We start from the raw sequence: 21,777 nt of genomic DNA, 5'->3' as shown, positions 1-21,777 counted from the left end.
ACTTGGAGAGGAAGTATAGTGAGACCAGTGTGATAAAGATTTCTTACTAACAAATCAGGTTATATTAAAAAAAATATCTAGGTACTGAAACTGTGTCTTCGGAAACAGACTTTGCCAGATTTCTGAAATGTTACATACATGTTTGGTGGAAAGACTACCTTGTTTTCTTTTGTGAATGTTGGGCTACTTTTCCATTAAAAATTTACATGTAGCAATTATTTTGAATGTAGTTTTTATCAGAAAGTTATAATGTGAATATATCCTAATAATGCCTTTATAAAGTAGGCTTATAGCTTGTAAGACACTTTTACACCAGTGATCTCATTGATCATCAGAGCCACTTTGTGAAGTAAGCAGAAATACTATGTATTTAATAAATGAGAAAAAAATAGGAATTAGAAGTACTAATTTTATAGATACATTGAGTCAGTGCAGAGCTGGGACATGAAGGTTCAACCCTGTAGTTTGAATAGAGATCTATTACTGTCTTCTTATCCCATGGGCCCATAGAAAAAAATACCCATTTCACCGAATGAATTTTATATGTTGCTCATGGACTGTTTATTTAGATTTAGTGAGATTTATACTGTTCCATCCTTTCTTTTTTAGATTGTGATAATTTATCCAAAACTTTTTAGTAAAGTTTTCAATTTTTCTGTAATTCTTTACTTTAGTTGGAGTGAACAAAGGAGAACTGTTGAGGTTTCATTGAGAGGAATGAATTTAAAAAAGTATTTATTAAACACTTACTGTGTGCCAGGCTCTGTGCTGAGTGCTAGGAATAGGAAGTCTGGTAGAGTAGAAAGGACCCTGGATTTGGAATTGAGAGGACCTTTGTTTGATTTCCAGCTCTTCCACCTATTAGCTGTGTTTATTCAGCAAGTCTTTTCCCCTTGTGGGCTTCAGTTTCTTTATGTGTAAAAGGTCAAACTCATCTAGTTCTAAATATAAAGACAATACAAGAAACAAAGTGAAAAAGAGACCCTCCTGTCCGGAAATGATAGGGCCTTTATTTCATTAGCTTTTGAAGAGAGATGTGGCTTAGCTGTGCAACTGATTTTGTTTTCTAAAGATAATTGAGATGTCTGACTAAAGGAGAGTTTCTTATAGTGACTAAAGTACTGAAAGATGCAATTTTGTAGCTGAATAACTGAAAGTAGGGAAGACTTTGGGTTTAAGATAATCCTAGTCCTTGGCCTGTCTTGTCATTGTTCTGCTGAAATGTTACTGAATTTTAGAAAGTTCTGTCATGAAAAGAAATTCATACTTTTAGAAATTGTGTAAGTAATTTAAAAATATATCCCAGATTTGTAATCTTTGCACAAGTGGTGCTAGAAGTTTAAATCACTAAATTAACTTGACAAACAAAGAGCCTGAAGAATAAAGAGAGCTCCTTAGTTTGCCCTCACAAGCTGTTCAATAAATGGTTGTTGAATGAATGAAGGAGCAAAGCACAGTTGTGTTAACTTATACAAACTTGAAGAATAAATTGAACCTGTAGAAAACCATATTTACACAGTAAAGATGTGGCATGCAGGCTTAAGAACTGGAAAAGAAATCTACATGCATGCTTTAATCAAGAGTTGGGTACTTTAGCTGAAAAATTGTTTGAAAAATTAACTCTTAATGTCTTCTGGTCATTTCTTCTTCATCCCCAAGTTTCATAATTACATTATCAAAATAAATGAAGGTGGGGCATACATTGGTGGCAAAAAACCAACATGAAGTCCATTTTGATTATAAGCCATGATTATTTGATTATGGGACTTTACATATTTAAAATTGCCTGTCTCATATACACCTGTATACATATATTCTCGTTGAATATATATATATGTATACATATATATATACATACATACATACATACATACATATACACCCACTAAGTATATTACATTTTCATATAAAATAATTATCAATATTTTGGTCTGTCTTCCAAATGGTTGAAGGTGTTTATTTTGCAGAAAAAAGAACAATGTTTTGATTTGATTGGCTGTTATTAGAAATTAGCACTAACGTAATTGGTGTTTTCTTGATTTCTTTGCCTTTTTTCTCCTTACAAATAGGGAAAACCCTTTTCTTTCATCTCTATTGCTTATTATTTTTAGAGCCTCTGTGTACAACAAGCATATCATAAAATTTGACTTGTGATGATGATTTTCTGTTAAACTTTCCACAAATTGGGTTTTTTTAGGAGATAATTGAAAAGAATATTATTGCTTGTTTTTGTCTTTTCATGGAAACATTCTGATTTATTCAATACAAAAACTTAAATTTTTGTTAAGTGTGAAAAATTGGAGTGAAAACATAAGCATGCCTTTGGCAAAAAACCCTGAAAAACAAAGCAGCACCTTAGTGATGCTGAATTTGTAATTGAAATATCTAAAATTTTTAAAAGGTGACACAACTATTGAGAATTATTTACAGTTTGATAAATTTTATTAGACCATGTATGCCCTCCTATCCTTTATTTTGATGACCCAGTGACATAGGAAATAAGGTGGCTAGTGCTACAGTCCATGGAGGTCTTCCTTTATTGCCTTTCAAGTGATATCTGCTGAGACAATGCTGAAATTGCTTCATGTTGGTAGAGATATAAGGGTTGTGCTTGAAGATTATATTTAATTGTATTTCTTGAAGTGTGTGAGATGATGTCTGTTAATACTATCCCAGGCAAAGACAAGAAAGGAAGTTGTAGCCTCTCTCGTGTGGACAGTACTACTTGCCTTTTTCCTGTTGAAGAAAAAGCTGTTGAATATTACTTTGCTTCTGATGCAAGGTAAGCTTCTACTTTTTTTGGAAAAAAAAAATTCAAAAAAAAAACAAACCTAATGCCTTAGGAAAGTCACATCATTTGCTGGAAATCTACTCTTCTTGATCCTCTTCTCTCTATATTTTTTCCCTTTGGCAAGCTTATCTTTCACTTATGGGTGTAGTTTTCATCTTCTACTAATAATCCCAAATCTGTATATGCAGATTTCCATTCTTCTTTTTGAGCTTTTAGTTCCAAATCTCTAATTGCTTGTTGAACATTTAGCCCTACCTTATATCATGCTCAACATGTCTAAAACAGTTTTTAGATATCAAACACTCCTAAATCTGACCTTCTTCCTAAGTGCCTGTATTGGGTTGACAGCATAACCATCCTCCTGGTCATTCTGGCTTAAAACTTGGAAGTCATAGCTAGTCTGTCTCCTTTTCTAATCATAGATGTTCTTGGTGTAATGCCTTTTATACTACTTCTTACATGTAGTTTTTTGTGGTAATAGGTTATAATATAGCTTGCATACATACTCATCATGCTACTTTCTCTTGCTCATTGGGCTGTTTATAATCTTAATTTTTAAAAGATTGTGTTCTCTGATTTATAGGTACATAGGATCTAGGACATTATTCAAGTCAAAAGATGGGGCTTTTATAGTAACAAGCAATTTGGAATCATTTAAAGCACTGCACAGTTACGGAAATATAATCTGGCATATCCCCTTCCTCTTTGCATTCAGTTTCGAGCATACCTCACTGTGTGTCTTTGGTGCTTGTCTAAGATGGATTTATTAATGGAACAGTTTGATAAGTTGCCTGTCTGGTTGTATGTCGTAATCTGGGAAATATTAATTTTTCATCCACTAAGTTATTTCTTGGTAAGAATGTTTTCACCAGTGTCTTTCACATTGCTGTGCCTATTATAGAGAAGACCTGTTTATATTTGACGCTTGATGTAATTAGTGCAGTATCTTTTTCTTTGAATAAGAAATATTAGAGAATTTTACCATCTATAGGAAATCCTTCATGTTTTTGAACTTTACTCAGGACATTTAAAAAGCCTGGTAAAATATTTAGGTAAATTAATTTCTCTGTTTTAACATTTTAATGTCATTTCCTCGTGGTTTGTTCAAGTTGTTCTTTGTGGTCTTATCTGCCATACTCATGTGATTTTAATGCGCGCGCGTGCGCGCGCGTGTGTGTGTGTGTGTGTGTGTGTATGTATTGGGAACAATTTGTTTTTCCTTCTCAGTTACATTTTGTTCTGCTGAGTCAAATGCTTTCTCAAAAATCAATAACTAGTGAATGGAGTGGGATCTTACATTTGTACTACCTTTTTTCCTACCAGTTCTGGAATTGTGAAAATGTGGTCTATTACAGAAAATTGTGAAAGTCTTACCGTTTTAATCTTAGGAAGGTTTGATAGAGATGAAAAAAGAAGCATATTGGTCAGTAATTCTGATGTCTTTTTGATGGGTAGGAGTACTATGACTTTTGTTCCCCCTTTTCTTTGGAATCATTCCTCTTGGAGATTTCTGGAGAATTGATCTCTGAATACCTTTAAAATTTGGGCTCCTAGCATGACTTTCTTTTGGATGTGCAGTTGGTTTTTCCCAACTTCATTGTAAGTGCCATTAACATTTCCTCACATAGAACATCAGGTATGAAAGTGGTAAAGGCTAAATGTGGTGGATCTACTATTAGTGTACATCGTTAGAAAAGTGGAAGTGTACCTTTTTATTTCATATCTGTGGTGGAAAAGAATATGAGAGTATCAAATCTCAGAATCAAAAGTTGAAAGAAACCTAAAAGACATCTAGTACAATCTACACTTGAATCAGGAACCTGTGTAGCAAATCAGACAAATGATCATTTAACCACTGCTTAAACCTCAGCAGTGTTGGAGAACTGACTGTGTCTAAAGACATTCACTTCCATGTTTGGGCAGCTCTTAATTATTAAAAACTTTCCCTTATATGGAGGTGAAATTTGTTTCCTTGTAATTTTCACCTTTCTGTCAAGGAATTTATAATCTTACTTTGAGAAATAAGAGTTATGACCTCAAAATTTAGAGAACTACATAGGGAAATTGGATATTACTATTAGATCCCAACAACTCTTTATGTATATTGTGGATGCTCAATCAATATTTGTTGAATGAGCAACTAACTTCTTTGTATAGAAAGTATGGTGTAGTCTGTATTTGGTTTTTGTTTCCTGAAGGAAAGCTCATTTGCTGTATAGCTAATCTTTCCATCCCAATTCCCTAACATCTTTCTAGTGCTGTCATAGAACACACCAACCGTGTGATCTTTCTTGAAGATGATGATGTGGCAGCTGCGGTGGATGGTCGTCTTTCTATTCACCGAATTAAACGTACAGCAGGAGATCACCCTGGCCGAGCTGTGCAGACATTACAGATGGAACTACAACAGATCATGAAGGGTAAGGCGTTTTGTTTCATTATATCCTTAGTGAAAAGTAGAACATTTCCTAAATGTGTACTGTCAGTCACCAATTTACCAATGAGTTATATTGTATGAGCGCATTTATCAGTCATTTGATAGGGGTAGAAATGCATCTTAGCATTGAAACAGTGTTATACATAAGGGTTAGATTTCCAAGATCTATGGGGAATTAAAATACTTTTAGTTAAATTGAGTAGATTGATTCTAATGTATTATGTCATATATAAGTTTACTTAACCTTTTTTATATCTTCTTATCTGTATTTCATTGCTGTAGAACTCAACAACTATGTATAATGCTGTTTCTATGGGAAAATGTGTTCCAGTCTTGGTGACAGGAATCACGTATTTTTTTGAGATTTGGAAGAGATCTTAGCAGTTATCTATTCCAGGCCACAGACAAAAGAACTCCCCATTATATTATACTAGACAAGTGTTTGTCCAGCTTTCTGCTTGAGGACTTCTATCTGCCGCCTCCTGAAGCACTTTTGGATCTTTTCCACTTTTGGATAGTTCTTATTGTTGAGAAGTTTTTCTTGACACCAAGCTTAGATTTGCCTGATTGCAATTTCCACCCATTATTCCTATTTGCCCTCTGCAGATGAGCAGAAATAATTCTATTTATTTACCCTTCCACATGATGAAAGCTCTTCTGATTCTTGAGAGCTATCAGGCTTTCCCTGAATATTCTTTTCTGCAGGCTAAAAACACGCAGCTCCTTCAGCTGATCCTCACATGCCATGGATCAAAGTTCCCTCACCACCCTGGTTGCTCATCTTTGCGATATTCTCTAGCTTATCAAGTCACTTAAACCATGGTACTCAGAACTGAACACAGTACTCCAGAAAAGATCTGACAAGGGCAGAGTACAGTGGGACTCTTGCCTTCCTGTTTCTAGAAACTGTGCTTTTCTAAATGAATCCGAAGATCATTCCTTTTTTCACTGCTACATTACACTATTGATTTGTATTGAAGTTGCAGTCCACTGAAGCCCTCAGATCTTCTTTATAACAATCTCTATATATCTATGCTTCCTCCATCTCATAGATGTGAAAATGACTTTTAGTACCCAAGCACAAGACTTTACATTTATTCCTATTGAATTTAATTTTATTAGATTTAGCCCAGTGTTCAACTCTGCCAAGGTCTTTTTAGATCTTGACTCTGTAATCCAGTTGGTTAACAGATTCTTCTAGCTTTGTGTCATCTGCAAATATGATGTGCATGTCTGCCTTTATCCACACCACTGATAAAAATGTTAAATAGCACAGGTTCAAGTGTATCCAGCTAGTTGTGAATCTCTCCGATTCTATTTTCTAGTTTTTTTTTTTTTTTTCTTTTTGGGTGAGGCAGTTGGGATTGAGTGGCTTGCCCAGGGTCACACAGCTAGTAAGTGTCAAGTGTCTGAGGCCAGATTTGAACTCAGGTCCTCCTGACTCCAAGGCTGGAGCTCTATCCACTGCGCCACCTAGCTGCCCCTGTATTTTCTTATAACTTGTATCTTTTCATCTTCTCCTAAAATAAATTGAATTTAATCTGGTCTAACCTATTCTTACTAAAGCTATGTTGGCTCTTTGCAATCACTGCTTCCTTTTCTAGATTTTTGCCAACCATTTCTTTGATGACCTTATCTAGAATTTTACTGGGAATTGGAGTCAAGCTCTCCAGTCTATAGTTTGCAGACTCTGTTTCCTTTTTTTCTTTTCTTTTTTTTGTTTTTGGAAAATCAGAGACTTATATTACTTTCTTTTGGTGGCAAGAACCAGAGATTCTATATCACATTCTCTTCCACCATGGCCCCAGCAATGGGAACAGAATGTGTGATAGGAGCACTCAGTACTTTTGGGGGTAAAACAAATTCAGGCTGTCATGAGCTTTCAGCAGAGCAGAATTCTGTTTTAGAAGTCACTTCACAAGTACATAGGGGTCATTTGTAAGTTGGGAGTTCAAATGTTAAGGACTGCCTATACATATGTAGTCATGTAACAGAAATGGAATGTAAGGAAGCAACTGATTTTCTCAAAATTGCATAGATAGCTAATTAAAAACCAGCATTTAGCTTTCTTCATCTTTGATGGACTGTGATAAGTTCATATTTGGGATGTAGCATAATTTTCATTTGAATTGGTTGTCTCCCATGGAGCATAAAGTGAGGGGAGTCTGTAGCCTGTAATAATAGCAGTGATCATATCAGTGCTTTGAAATCGTAAGATCATAGCTATATTCATTTTTTATAAGCACCTAAAATGAATTTCATTGAACTTTTATCAGTGGAAAATTTTTGTTGGTCTTTTTTTCAGGTTTGTTGGTTAACTCTAATATTTATTATAGAGGCAGCTAGGTAGTACAGTGGATAGTGTTGGATGATGTGGAGCCAGGAAGACCTGAGTTCAGATGTGCCCTTAGATAACTCATTAGTTGTGTGACCCTGGACAAGACAGTTAACTTTCTAAATGCCTCAATTTCCTCATCTGTGAAATGAAGATAATAATATCACCAGCCTCCCAGGGTTGTTGTGAGATAATATTTGTAAAATACTTTATTTAAATACTACTTAAAATACTTGGAGTGCTATATAAATACTAGCTGCTAGTCTTATTTTTTGGCTAAATACTTTTAGAATGAACTAGAGATGTTCATCTGTTTACACACAAAAACCAAGCTAAAAATTAAAGAAAAGTTATACAAAAAGTCTTTTACTGATTAATTTTCATACTGCTTATATGCAGAGGCAAGTGATTTTTTGAAATAACAAGTAACTATCAAATACATCTCTTTGCTGTATCTTTTAATGAAAATAATATGTCCTCTACCTCATTTGTTTGTCTTTCATCCAGAATTTTTACATGAGGTTAAAATTGTGTTAATTCTTTAGATTCTTGCAATTAAATATTTTGCCCCATTGTTACTTGTTCCCTTCTCTTGACCTCACTTCTCATACTTAGAAATTTTAGTGAAATTTTGGCAATTTTCAAAAATCCAACCAAAATCTAGTTCCCTTAATGTAATAATGATATGTTGTATGAAGCTTCCTACTTTTTGCTTTACTTAATATATTGATTTCCAGATTGTCTCATGATATTATAATTTGCTTTGATTATAGGCAACTTCAGTTCATTTATGCAGAAGGAAATTTTTGAGCAGCCGGAATCTGTTGTTAACACAATGAGAGGAAGAGTCAACTTTGATGATTATACTGGTAATTAATGTATATTTCTTAACTATTTAAAGGTATCTTAGCTATTGTGAAAATTGAAACAGGTAATATAAATGTCCAGTATGCTTTCTTTTTATCTTTATAATCAGTATAGCAGTAAAGCCCAAATCCATTTCTAAAAAATCCCTTGAAGTTTAAATATATTTTTTGCACTTGAATATATTTTTTAGAAAAATGATTAAAAAAAATGAAATAAATCCTGCTCACAAGGAACTTATTATTTGAACTTAGATAAGCATGCATTTATTCACTTCCTGAAATCTTAGGGTGGAGAGGCTACCCTTTGAAACTTGATTAAGGTAATTTTAAGGCAAATAAAAAAAGAGATAATTTCTGAGTAGGTGTCTAGCCCATGGAACTCCTTAAAGGAACGGAGTGATGCAGGCAGAACATATAAATAAATTTTAAAAAGACTTGGGGAAATTTTGAATGGTATAGCCATAAAAGAGAAGTTGGAGTATTCTTCAATTTTCAAGGATCATGTGAAAGATTAGAATTCTACATCCAACAGCACTTCCTTTAGGGAATAGAATGGTAACAGAATGCTGGACAGAATGAACCAGCAGTCTGACTTCTGCAGTCGTTTCAATGTTACTGTTTACATCTTAACTCCTTACCTGGATTGTTGAAGTTTTAGAGATCAGTACCATGTCTTGCACTTCCTGGCAATACTTTCAGTGCCCAGCATAAAGCACGCTTTTATTATTTGGTGACTGAAGCAGTAGGCGAAGGGATGTGTATGGAAATGGTAAGAATGGAGCAAATAAGGTAGTGAGTTTTGAGCTTAATCTGAAGAATGAGAGACCTGGATTGGCAGGAAACAGACGTTGTTATATACAGAGGCAAATAAATGGAAACAAAATTATTTTCTGAAGGTGGTAGGTAGTTACATTAACTTTTCTAGAGCAGAACCCTTTTGTGTCCACCAATTTTCAAAGATGTCTTTTTCGGTTATGGATATCTTCATTCAGATGCCTGTTGTCAAATACATTAAATCATCCACAGAGGAAAATATCCTATTTGGTAGAGTAATCATTCTCAAATTTTTTTACTCACAGCACAATATTGTTTTTTTTACCTGGGGAATCACAGCACATTGAATATTGAATTTGGCAACAAAGAAGGATTTGGAGAACCTCTATATCCATAAGGCAGGTCTTGGGATTCCTCTGCCTCTGAGTCCCCTCTCCCATCCCTTTCTCCTCTTCTTTCTCTGTACTTAGTATGGTTGTGTGGTGGCAATAGATGTAGTTGCGGGCAGGGTGATGGAGTAGAGTTTGGATGTGTGGTGCTGGCACAACTTTTGAGAACTACTGGACTAGCAGATGTGATAAAAAAGATAAAGGAGACATTGTCCCTATACCCAAGAATCTTACAAACTGTTTCATAGAGACCCATACTCCAAACTAGATCACAAAGACTTTAAGTGAGGGAAATACGAAGTGCCACTTGCCATTTTTTTCTAATTTTATTGTTTTTTAAAATTTTGAACTTAAACACCAAATGAAATGAGCATTTCTATGTACAAAGTAGGACAGAAAAGTAGGACAGTATTTGAAACTGTGAATCTCTGTGTGTGCATATTACTTAGATTCAGCATGTAACTCTCAGGGTTGCCCTTTTTGCATGTCTGTGTTTCTTGCTTTCTGTTGTTTTCTCTGCATTAAAAAAAAATGCTTCTTTTAAAAAAAAATGACCTTTCACTTTTTGGGGCAACCTTATCACTATATTCCTTTCCTTTTCATCCCCCTCTGCACTGAAGAAAAGAAAAAGAAAAATGTAACATAACAAATGCCTACCTTGGCTGTGTTGGAAGATTTACATCTCATTTTCATCTTGAGTCTGTTATCACTCTGTATAGTGCTCTGAAATTGTGATTTCTCACTGCACTGATCAGAGTTCTTATATTTCTCAGAATTCCTGTATCAGTTCTTGTCCTGGTTCTGGTAAGAGCTGTTATTCTTGAGGAGGGAAGGAAATCAGCGAATGCTTGAGAGTAAGAGAATCTGATCCTAACCTTAAAAGATGGGTGGTTTTTTCTAAGGGACCATCCTTATACCTCTGTGGTCCCTGGAATAGTGTCAGCAAAGGCATTGGGCAGGGTGGAGTGGGTGTGCCTGTAGAATGGTTACTAATTTTTTTTTGACTGTGATGTGAAGGGAACAGGAACAGTCATGTTAGACTTTTAGGCTTCTGAATGAGTGCTGTGTAAGCTAAGGAAATAGAATGATTGGGTTTGAAAGCAGGCATGCATTTAAAGGTTTTTAGATGGTGGAATAATGTGATCAGATCTTTGCAGTTTATTTGGCAGCAATAGGAAGGTTATATTGGATAAGGGATAGGCTATGATTAGGAAGATCTGTTAGAAGGTTCATTAAAGCTTGTAATATTGGTGGTGTAAGGAGGGGAGGAATGGGAATGGAAAGGAGGGGTGGACCACAGATTTGGTAGAAGTGGAATTGGTGGTCTTTAATACTAATAATACTGTTTTGAACCTAATTAATTGGGCAACTGGCAGTATCATGACACTAAGTTAAGTCATGCAAATGAGCTAGTTTCTGTTAAGGATAATGAACTACACGTTTCTGATACTTTCTAAAATTATATTTGTAATTCTTGAGAATTTTGAAAATATTTCCTTGATGTGTTAAATATATATGTTATAAAATTAGAATTTCTTTTTCAGCAGAAATAGATTTTATTTACTTGTTAAACCTTGATAGAAAAAAATCTTTTTGCTTTAGAAACTGCTGAATGTCTTTAGTGTCATTTGTATTGCCAAACTTCTGAAATGCTATCAAATGTGGTCCTTTAAAAAATGTAACAATCTTTATTTCAGTAAATTTGGGAGGTTTGAAAGATCACATCAAAGAAATCCAGAGATGTCGACGTTTGATCCTTATTGCATGTGGGACAAGTTATCATGCTGGCGTTGCAGTGAGTGGTTTCTTGAAATTTCAGTCTTTGCTAAAAAGTAATGTTATTTTTCTCATTTGTTGCAAAAGTGAAATTGACTCAAGGAATTTAAAAGCTGTTTCAAGATGTTGGAATGGCATAGAGTAATTTAGTCATGAAAAACTGATTGTGGAAGCATTTACAGACTAGTAGAATCTCTAATGTTGGCTTCATGAAGGACTGCAAAGTAAAATCCCTGCTGCTCTAGAAAGTATCCTTAATTCTCTTTTTATCCTTGCCTTCTTTTGAGAATCAAAGAAACTTCAGCAGATTTGCCTGATGGGAAAGCTCTTTTTACCTCCAAAAAAAGTCCTGATTTTAGTAAGACTTTTTTGCCATATTTTTAATTAGAAGTTGAAATACTAGCCTAATGACAATTAGCTTAAAGTTTATTTTTAATGTGGGGCCATTAAACTGAAAGGATTTTTTGGTCCAAAAGTAGATGTCGGCTACTAATTGGTATCTCACAACACATTAATATTTTTATGAGTGTTTCTATTAAATAATTGGTTTATGATAGTTGATGAAAATCAATATCAGCTCATTAGTGTTTCTTCATTATTCATTCTAGTGAGGTTTTTTTTTTTTGTTGTTGTTATTTTTGATAGAGTTGAGCAGGTAGATGTTCACAGACATTTTTGCCCTAACAAAATGATGTGAAAACTAGAAAAAAAGTCTGAGAAGTATTGGTCTTGTTCTTCCCTCTGGCTAGAGACAAGACTGCACTCAGACCATTCCAGAAGGAGCAACTGCTTCAGTGGTCCCTATGATTTTTTTGCATCATGGAAGAGGGGAAAAAACATATTATTCCAATTATAATATAATGCAATAGTTTTCCTTTCAAAGAACGACATTAATACAGACTTAATCTTTGTTTTGGTAATGCTATTTTTAAAATACTTAAAAGTTAAAGTAATTAACTAGTCATTGTTATTTTTCTCCCTCTGTTCACTGAAAAATATGTCTCTTGATTAGTCTGTATTCGAAAGAGTTAGACTCAGCTATTGATCCCCAGATATTTGAAAGGAAAACATTACTTTTGAAGTATTTTGTACATGGATAGCTTATTTGTAAATAACAATAGCATATTGATACATGTCAAAAGTAGGAAAGATCGAGGATCATTTTTTATAGATGAAATATTTAAAAACTTTATGGTAGTTTGCCCAGAAGGAAAACTCTGTGTTATTATTGTTAGGGTTTTCTGTCTTATTAGAAAGTTCTTATTTAATACACTGCTTGTAAACCTCATATAACTGTGTACTTCAAGAAGGCAGTGAAACTTTGTGAAATGTAGTATTATTGCTGAGCGATAGGAGGGGAGGTTAATTCACTTTATATATTTTGAACATGAATAGCTATGGTAAGAAGATAAGCATGCAATGCCTTCCATTTAGTTTGCAATGATAACACCAGTGTAGATGCAAATTTACTAACTGAATTCAACAAAAACCTTTTCATAATTTGTGGATGTTATTGTAAAATAAGTATCATGCTTTATTAAGTGCAGCTAATTATGCACTTCTGTTTGGATCTGCTTATCTTTGTTAAATGTTTTTCTCAGCTTTGATAGCCTTTGAAGCAAAGCATTCAAATAAACCAAACTTCGAATTCAACCTTTGAATCACTCTATCAAAAAGTATTAAACCAAGATTTAAAAAAAAATGAGAAGTATTCAAACATATCACTTTAATTAAAAATAATACTAATATTAATTTTTTAGTGAGCAGAAAAGTTTTTTGTATCATTGATAAAATTAAAATCTCTTTTTTAAAAATTTCTATGTTTAATGTATTTTATTACATGTATATATACTACTTTATTAATATATAATTTACAAATAAATTTGCATATGGGGGTAGTGTGTTTGTTCAACATATTTTTACTGATAGAGGAACATGTTTCCAAAAGTTTGGTAATGACTGCTCTGTACCACAAAAATCATAGGTCTAGGCTTCACAAATCCCAAAACAAAAATTCAAACATTTTATCTTGCTGCCTTCTTTGTACACAGTACTCAGTAACAGTTTGATGATCACAGAAACTGAAGGAAGAAAAAAATCTTTAAGGAAAGTGAAGACTGACAGAGATCCCCTGAATTTGGCAATAAGATCATTATTGAAATCCAAATTTTGGGGGACTGAGGAGTAAGGAAATGGAAAGAGAATGTAGACTATACTTTTGAAAAGTTTAGTGATGGATAGCAGAGATATGGTATGATCACTTGAGAGGGTAGCAGAATTAAGGGAATTGTATTTAAGAGTAGTGAGCACTATGACAATTTTTTAAAGGCAGAAATCAAGGAGCCCAGGTTGAGGAAGCATGATTAAGAGCTGACAATTGATGGGGGGCAAGGTCAGAGAGGAAAGGAGAGCCTCCACTCACTATGAGACTGGAGGAAAGAGGAAAGAATGGCGTAGAGCATAGAGAGAATTAGGTGAAAGGAGGTAAGAGATTTACTATCAGCTTTAGACCTATTGTCAATAAATTAGGAAACAAGGTTATCTGCTGAGATTGATGGGGGAAATGTAAAGACTTGAACCTTGAGGAATAAAGAGAAGATAAATTGGTAAATTCCAAAGTCTTTAAGTGAAAAGAAGTATATTTAAAACACTGAAGACTATATGACTGTTTGACATCTCTCTTACAGACTCGTCAAGTTCTTGAGGAATTGACAGAGTTGCCTGTTATGGTGGAACTTGCCAGTGACTTTCTGGATAGAAACACTCCGGTTTTTCGAGATGATGTTTGCTTTTTCATCAGTCAATCAGGTACATTCATTTAAAGTTATAAAGGGGGTTTTTGTGATATGTGTGAATTATGTATTTGACATAAATTGGAATACTTTTAAATTGTATCTTAGTGTCACTTCTAATGATTCCAGCATATTTAGGTGGCACAGGGTAGTAAAAAGTACAATGGTTATTTCTATGACATATCCAATGTAGATACCATTTTGTATAAAACCTGATTGATTTTAAAAAATGCTAGAAGGATGTAGCATCAAGAAAGAGCTAAATTTAAGATGATTCAGAAGGAAAAAATGAAAACATTTATATGATATGTAGTAATATATTATTTACTCCATGGAAATAATTTATTTTAGGATGAATAATAACTTAAGGAGTTCATTTAAAACTTCCTTCTGAATTAATGCATATAAAACCTTTTATAGCCTTAATCACTATGTAAATGTGAATTATAATTATTTTTTAAAATCACAAAAATAAATATAAGAATATATTTGTTGCACTTCTTTTTTCAAACAGGAGAGACAGCAGATACATTAATGTGTCTTAGGTATTGTAAAGAGAGAGGAGCCTTAACAGTAGGAATTACAAATACTGTTGGCAGCTCCATATCAAGGGAGACAGATTGTGGAGTTCATATTAATGCCGGTCCAGAGATTGGTGTGGCCAGCACAAAGGTAAATTGAATCAACTCATTCTCATGATCAAAATATTTTAGGAACAAATTATGGTTTCTTTTTTTTTTTTTAATGAATTTATTTTGATTTATCAACAATCCCTTCCATATGCTTTTGAGTTTAAAATTTTTCTCCCCCTTCCTCTCCACCACGCTCTCTAAGATAGCGCACAATCTGATATAGGCTATACATATACATTCCTATTAAACATTTTCACATTAGTGATGTTGTAAGTAAGAACTAAAACCAATAGGAGGAACCACCCAGAAAGAGGAAACAAAACTTGATAGAAAAAAATAGCAAATAAGTATGCTTCAATCTGCATTCAAACTCCATAGTTATTTCTTTGGATGTGGATAGCATTTTCCATCACAAGGCCTCTGGAGATGTCTTAGATCCTTGTATTGCTGAGAAATGTTAAGTTTATCAATATTACTCATCACACAACGTGGCTGTTATTGTGTACAATGTTCTCCTGGTTCTGCTCACTTCACTCAGCATCAGACCATACAAGTCTTTCCAGGTTTTTCTGAAGTCCACCTGCTCATCATTTGTTATAGTACAATAGTGTTCCATTACATTCATATACCACAACTTGTTCAGCCATTCCCCAATTGATGGGCATTCTTTCAATTTCCAATTCTTTGCCACCACAGAAAGAGCTGCTATAAATATTTTTGTACATGTGGGTCCTTTTCCCATTTGTATGATCTCTCTGGGATACAGGTCTAGAAGTGCTATTGCTGGGTCAAAGGGTATGCACATTTTTATAGCCCTTTGGGCATAGTTCCAAATTGCTCTCAAATGGTTGGATCATTTCACAACTCCACCAACAATGCATTAGTGTTCCAATTTTCCCACATCTCCTCCAACATTTATCATTTTCCTGTTTTGTCATGTTGGCCAATCTGATAAGTGTGATGTGGTACCTCAGAGTTGTTTTGATTTGCATTTCTCCAATCAATAGTGATTTAGAGCATTAGATGGACTTAATTTCTTCATCTGAGAACTGCCTGTTCATATCCTTTGACCATTTATCAATTGGGGAATGACTTGTTTTCTTATAAATTTGACTTAATTCTCTATATATTTTAGAAATGAGACCCTTATCAGAGATACTGGTTATAAAAATTCTTTCCCAATTTTCTACTTTCCTTCTCATCTTGGTTGCATTTGCTTTGTTTGAGCAAAAATTTTTCAGTTTAATGTAATCAAAGTTATCCATTTTGCTTTTCGTAATGTTCTCTATCTCCTGTTTGGCAGATTATGATTTCGTAAACTTTTAATGTGTAATCAGCAAATAAAATTTTGGCAACATATTATATAATAATAATAGTTGTGTAGTTTTAGAGGAAGTAGTTAAGGACAAGTGGTGTCCGATTCAAGGATTTAAAACTCAGACATGTACAGAGTTTAAATTTAGTTTTCTAATTCAATTTAGTAAATATTGTTTGTGCTGTTCTGTGTCCTGGAGGTACAAAATAATCCTTGTCCAGAAGGAGCTTACATTTATCTAGGCAACAGGGAAGAGATAAAACACATATACAGAAGTATAATATATAATAGTATATAAGATGAGGGCAAAGGGGAGACCCAGAAAAAATGCTCCAGGAATATTTAAAGGAGAAAATATTTTCAGTTGGATGGGTAAGGGAAGGCAGAGCAGAAGAGATGGCAACTGAGGTGAACCTTGAAGAAAAATGAGAATTCTGACAGTATGTTTGAGGAGGGAGTACAGTGTAGGTATGGGGGCATGAGCTGTGGAAATGTGCAGAGATGTGGGAGATGACAAACTGAATTCGTGAAACCATTAATAGTCCTGTTGAACTGGAACTTAAGAGTGCTTAAGGTAAGGAGAAAGGTAACAGGAAATAAAGCTAGTAATGTAGATTGAAGCTAGATTATGGAGGGCCATAAATGTCAGATCAAGAAATTTGTAATTTATTTTAGTTGCAGTGGAGAGCCTCTGGAGGTTTTACAGCTAGGAAATTACATGGCTAGAGCAGTGTCTTAGGAAGATTTTTTTGAAGCTTTATGAGGGATGGATTGTTTAGGGGAGAAACTATAGGTGGTGAATCCAGTTGGGAGGTTATTACAGTATTCCAGTAATGAGAACTAGAGTGGTGAGTTGAGAGGATGGATGGGGAATTTGTTGCAAGATTAGAATTAACAGGACTTGGCAATTAATCAGATATTAAGGAGTGAGGGAGAGAGAAGAGGCAAAGATGAATGGGAGGTTTTGAATCTAGGTGACTACCATGATGCTGTTACCATTGACAGGTAAAGACAAATTTGGAAGAAGAGTGGGTTTAGAGGGGACAAATGATAAATTACCTTTTGGACACGTTGACTTTGAAGTGCTAGTGGTACATCGAGATGGAACCGTGTAGGGAGTGGGAGGAGTAGGACTAGAGTTTGTGAGAGATTTTACTGCTAAATTATATATATACATATGTATACACATAGATATGTGTACCTGTATTTTTTTTTATCATTTGCATAAAGGTGAATCTTTTGGTGTAGGTAGATCACCAAAGAAGTGTCAAGAGACAAGAATAGGGGCTGAGGTAGATCCTTGGGGAATATCTTATGTTGAGTGAGCAAAAAATAGATGGAGCAAAGGACACTGAGGAGAGACTTACTAGATAAGTAAGAGAATCAAGAGAGCGTTGTCATAGTAGGAAAAAATATCTAGGAAGAGGGTTTTGTCAGTGGTATTGAATGTTAAAAAATTGTGTATAGAGAGTTAATGTTGAAAACATGGGTTAATGTCTATTTCAGAGAATAATTCCCATACTTATCACATTTATAGAGCATCTACTCTTTATAGTATATTTTATGCACTGGGAATAAAACTACGAAAACACAACGTAGACCATACAGTAAGAGAGTTTCTAATTTAATTATGTTTGTAGGAGCAGGTAGATAAGGTGTATATAAATTCCTATAATGCAAATTTAGCATATGCAAAGGACATAGGGGAGAGGTCAAATAGAGTGGCATTGATTATTTAATGAGGGAGAGAATTGTTAAACCTGATTATAACTACCTCAGTTTGGTGATTTATGGAATGAACAATATTGATCTAGGGATTATAAAGTTCCAGGATTATGAAGATAAGAAATAGAAGGACTTTAGAGCATTACTACTTAATATTTGATGATAGGGATATGAAGGAGAATACAGGAGGGGTATGTGTGTGAAAAGATGGCAGATAATTAGTTAAGCAAGAGTCCTGGGACCACTTCCCAAACCACTGATCCTGTTTGCAGTCCATCCCGAAAGCCATCGTCTAGGGAAGCAACTTCTCTGTAGAAGGTACCAATGATCTTCACAGATTGCTGACCAGCTGCCACCTATGACCAGCAGCAGTGACCCAGCAGACCTAAGGCAGCAGGGGAACCTTAGAGGGACAAAGGAAGTAGCCAGGAGCCCAGAAGCTACGAGCCTTCGATGTGGCAGCGTTGCCCAGACCACTGGTCCTGCTTTCAGCCTGGGCCCCATATTGTTCAAGGAAGCTGCCTCTGTGATCTGACCATTCCTCATGTGGGTGTTGTAGCCACAAGGTACTGAAGACCATGAAAAGAAAATTCTTGCCACTGAAGTCTTTTGTACTGTCAAATAATTCAATATCATAAGTTGATAGGTATTTTATCATAGGGAATGACATTAAAGAAGAGGCATTAAAATCTTCTTTGCCACTATACCCTCAGGACCTTTCCAACTGCCTTTCAGCTGAAACCTGCCATATTTGTTTTCTCCCCCGTTAGAATGTGAGCTTCTTGAGAGCAGGGACTGACTGACTTTTCTGTTTGTATTCCCATCACTTATTTTAGTACTTTGTACTTACCACTTAATAAATGTTTTTTAATTAATTAATTCTTTTGTTCAAAATAGAGGATATAGCTTCTGGAACATGACTTATTTTGAGAATAATCTGATCTAGAGGGTTTTAAACTGAAAAAAAGGAGGTTTCAAGACAATTATATCTTGCTGAGTGAGATATTATAGAGAAAAGTTCTGACCCAGGAAGAGCAAAAATAAGGTGTTTAGTAATTTGCTGGGGAAAATGAAGGGAAGAAACTGGTATTTATGTCCTTAGAGGTCCAAATGTAAGTGGACAGGTTATGAGTAATGAACAAAAGAAACTCTGTATATTAGGAATGTATGATCTTATTTTATCTTTAAGACTTGGCAGTATAGATTTAATACTGAAGCATTGTAATGAAAGGGTAGATTGTTCAAGGGGAGCAGATCAGAAAGAAAGAATGGGGGGCATTCTGGGTGACACAGTGACTAGAGCACATACCCTGGAGTCAGGGGAACCTGAGTTCAAATCTGGCCTCAGACACTTTACACTTACTAGCTGTGTGACCCTGGGCAGGTCACTTAACCCCATTGCCTAGCACTCCCCCCTTCCCCCCCCAAAAAAAAAGTCAAGAAAGGAAGGATGTCAAGGCAATGTTGTCTGTCAAGAAAAGATCCATTCCCTTTTCCTCAAGATGGCGCCAAAGGCAAAGAAAGAAGCAGTTGTCCGCCCCCAAGACAGAAGCCAAGTCCAAGGACTTGAAGGCCAAGAAGGCAGTTTTAAAGGGTGTTCATAGCCACAAAAACCTCCTCCTCTTTCCGGTGACCCAAGACACTAAGACTTCAATGGCTGCCTGAATACCCTCGGAAAATTACCCCTCAGAGAAACAAGCTTGATCACGATGCCATTATTAAGTTTTCCCTGACCACTGAGTCTGCTGTGAAGACGTTTGAGAACACCACCACCCATGTCTTCATTGTGGATGTCGACGCCAACAAGCATCAGACCAAGCAGGCAGTAAGGAAGCTGCAAGACATTGACGTGGCCAGATGGAGAGAGAAGGCCTATGTCCGACTTGCTCCAGACTATGGTGCTTTAGATGTTGCCAATAAAATTGGAATCATCTAAACTGTGTCCAGCTATCCCACTCCACCTACAATGAAAAGTTTTTCAGCAAAAAAAAAAAAAAGACAAGATCCTTTCATTTGGATCCAAATTGATGAATGTGACTGAGGAAGCATGATGGGGGACATCTGGGTAAGGATCAGAGGAAGGAGAAATAGAAGCAGTGATATGTGTTAAAAATGCCCAGCCAGATTGAAGCAATGGTTGAAGTACTGACACGAGTCACAAATCTGGCATTGAAACAGGATATAGTACGGATAGGGGACTTCCTGGACAAATAGTTAAGGTTTCTCTTTAGCTAAAAATAGAACATCTCATACATTCTTCAGTTGCATTGTTGAGAATTTCATATTTCAAAAGGTAAGGGAAGAAAAGAAGAGAACTGCTACTGTGGCATTTTCTTATCCTGGAAAAAAGTGTTCTACTCTTTTTGTCCAGATGCCAGGCTTCTACCCAGCTTTGTCAGTAACTAGCCAAGTAGAGTAATATGCAGTGAATTTTGCTTATATTAGCTCATGTTGGTTATATGGATTTTGACAGCTTGTAGTATATAGGTTTATATAGTTTCTATAATCATTATTATCCCCATTTTATAGATGAGGAAAAAAAGAATAAAAGTTGAACATTCTACTGATAACCCCCAAACTCCCCCTGTAATTTTTTAGTGATATTTAAAATACTTCAATTGTTTGTGTTTAGAGTATCATTTTATCATTGAATTACTAGTAAACAATAAGTAATTTATAACCTTCAGGTATTCTCCTCAAGATTCGTGGAAAAGTGTAGCAAAGAAAACATTGTTTAGGGGATTAGGTCTCAAATTTAACTTTGTTCATAACATTATTGGAGGGAACAAGCATTTATTAAGTGCTCCTTCTCTGCCAGGCACTGTGCTAAGCTCTTTATAAATATTATCTCATTTGATCCTCATGGTAACTCTTAGGTAGGTGCTTTCATTTTATAAATGAGGAGAATGAGGCAAACAGAGGCTAAGCAGCTTGCCAAGGATAACATAGCTAGTAAGTATCTGAGGCTAGATTTAAATTTGTCTTCCCAGCTCCAGGCCCAGTACTGTATCTGTTGTGTACCAGCTACCTAATCATAAAACTAGGAGCTCATCCAGATTGATACAGTGGCACTACAGTAGAGTTCTTCTTTCATAAAACCCTTTCTGAACTGCAAGTTGGCAATGAAATTCAGCAATTTGTTGAGTTGTTCGTTGTTAATTAATGAGAAGATGTGAAATTGAGGCTGTGATTAGGATGGAATAATGTGAGATAAAGTTACTGAGTTCACCAAGCATTTGTAATTAAGATCCCCTGTTGCATGGAAATACCACCATTCATCAAACACAGGATACTTTTGTCTTTAGAGTAATATTTTATTCATGGACTTGAGAAACTAGTCACCTGTCTGGGTCATAGCATTTAAAGCTAAAAGGAATCTTGAGATGTCTTTTAGTGTAACCCTTTTATTTTGTAAATGAGGTAACTGAGACCTAGTGAGATTTTTCCTTGTCCAACACAAGTAGGAAGTAGCAAAATGGGTTTGAATAAAGATCCTCAGAATCCAAATTTTGTGCTTCTTCCTTCTTCTTCCTACTCTTTTGACCCTTGATTGCATCTAGAACATATCTTAGAGTGATCCTCTGTATGACTTTATTGCCTTTATGTTGATTTTTTTTCCTAGAATATAAATTCCTAGACTAGGTATAGCTAAAAAACAATGTATTTTGTAATCTTTCATTATTTCATTTAAGAATTGGTGACCTGTACTCTTTTTTAAATTTTCAATCGTGGTCCTATCTTTGCTACTCAGAGACCAGACTTTCTGGATGACACTGCATCCCTTACTGTCTGTCCTTTCCGGTATTGGTACTTTCTCTCATGTTCTCCATACTCTTTCCAGTATTTTCTCTCATGCTTTCTACTTCACTGGTTCCAGGAAGGAGGTTAGATTACTTCTTGATTCAAATTGCCACTTGAAGACTTTCCCTTTGTTACCATTACTCA

The 21,777-nt window shown here is 35.1% G+C and overlaps 1 protein-coding gene across 2 annotated transcripts in view; it reads left to right on the top strand.

The window, feature by feature from the left end:
* GFPT1 (glutamine--fructose-6-phosphate transaminase 1) overlaps window positions 1-21,777 on the top strand; it is a 58,881-nt gene that overhangs the window by 27,498 nt on the left and 9,606 nt on the right. For both annotated transcript variants that reach the window (XM_027865227.1, XM_027865226.1), the window contains 6 exons: window positions 2,677-2,782; window positions 5,048-5,211; window positions 8,337-8,432; window positions 11,290-11,387; window positions 14,056-14,176; window positions 14,675-14,832. In XM_027865227.1, the coding sequence (XP_027721028.1) occupies window positions 2,677-2,782; window positions 5,048-5,211; window positions 8,337-8,432; window positions 11,290-11,387; window positions 14,056-14,176; window positions 14,675-14,832 (743 nt within the window). The remainder of the gene's footprint in view (window positions 1-2,676; window positions 2,783-5,047; window positions 5,212-8,336; window positions 8,433-11,289; window positions 11,388-14,055; window positions 14,177-14,674; window positions 14,833-21,777) is intronic.

This window comes from Vombatus ursinus, unplaced genomic scaffold (assembly GCF_900497805.2).
Source record: "Vombatus ursinus unplaced genomic scaffold, bare-nosed wombat genome assembly UNPS02014778.1, whole genome shotgun sequence".
Lineage (NCBI taxonomy): Eukaryota > Metazoa > Chordata > Mammalia > Diprotodontia > Vombatidae > Vombatus > Vombatus ursinus.
This window is presented reverse-complemented; position numbering and strand designations above follow the sequence as displayed.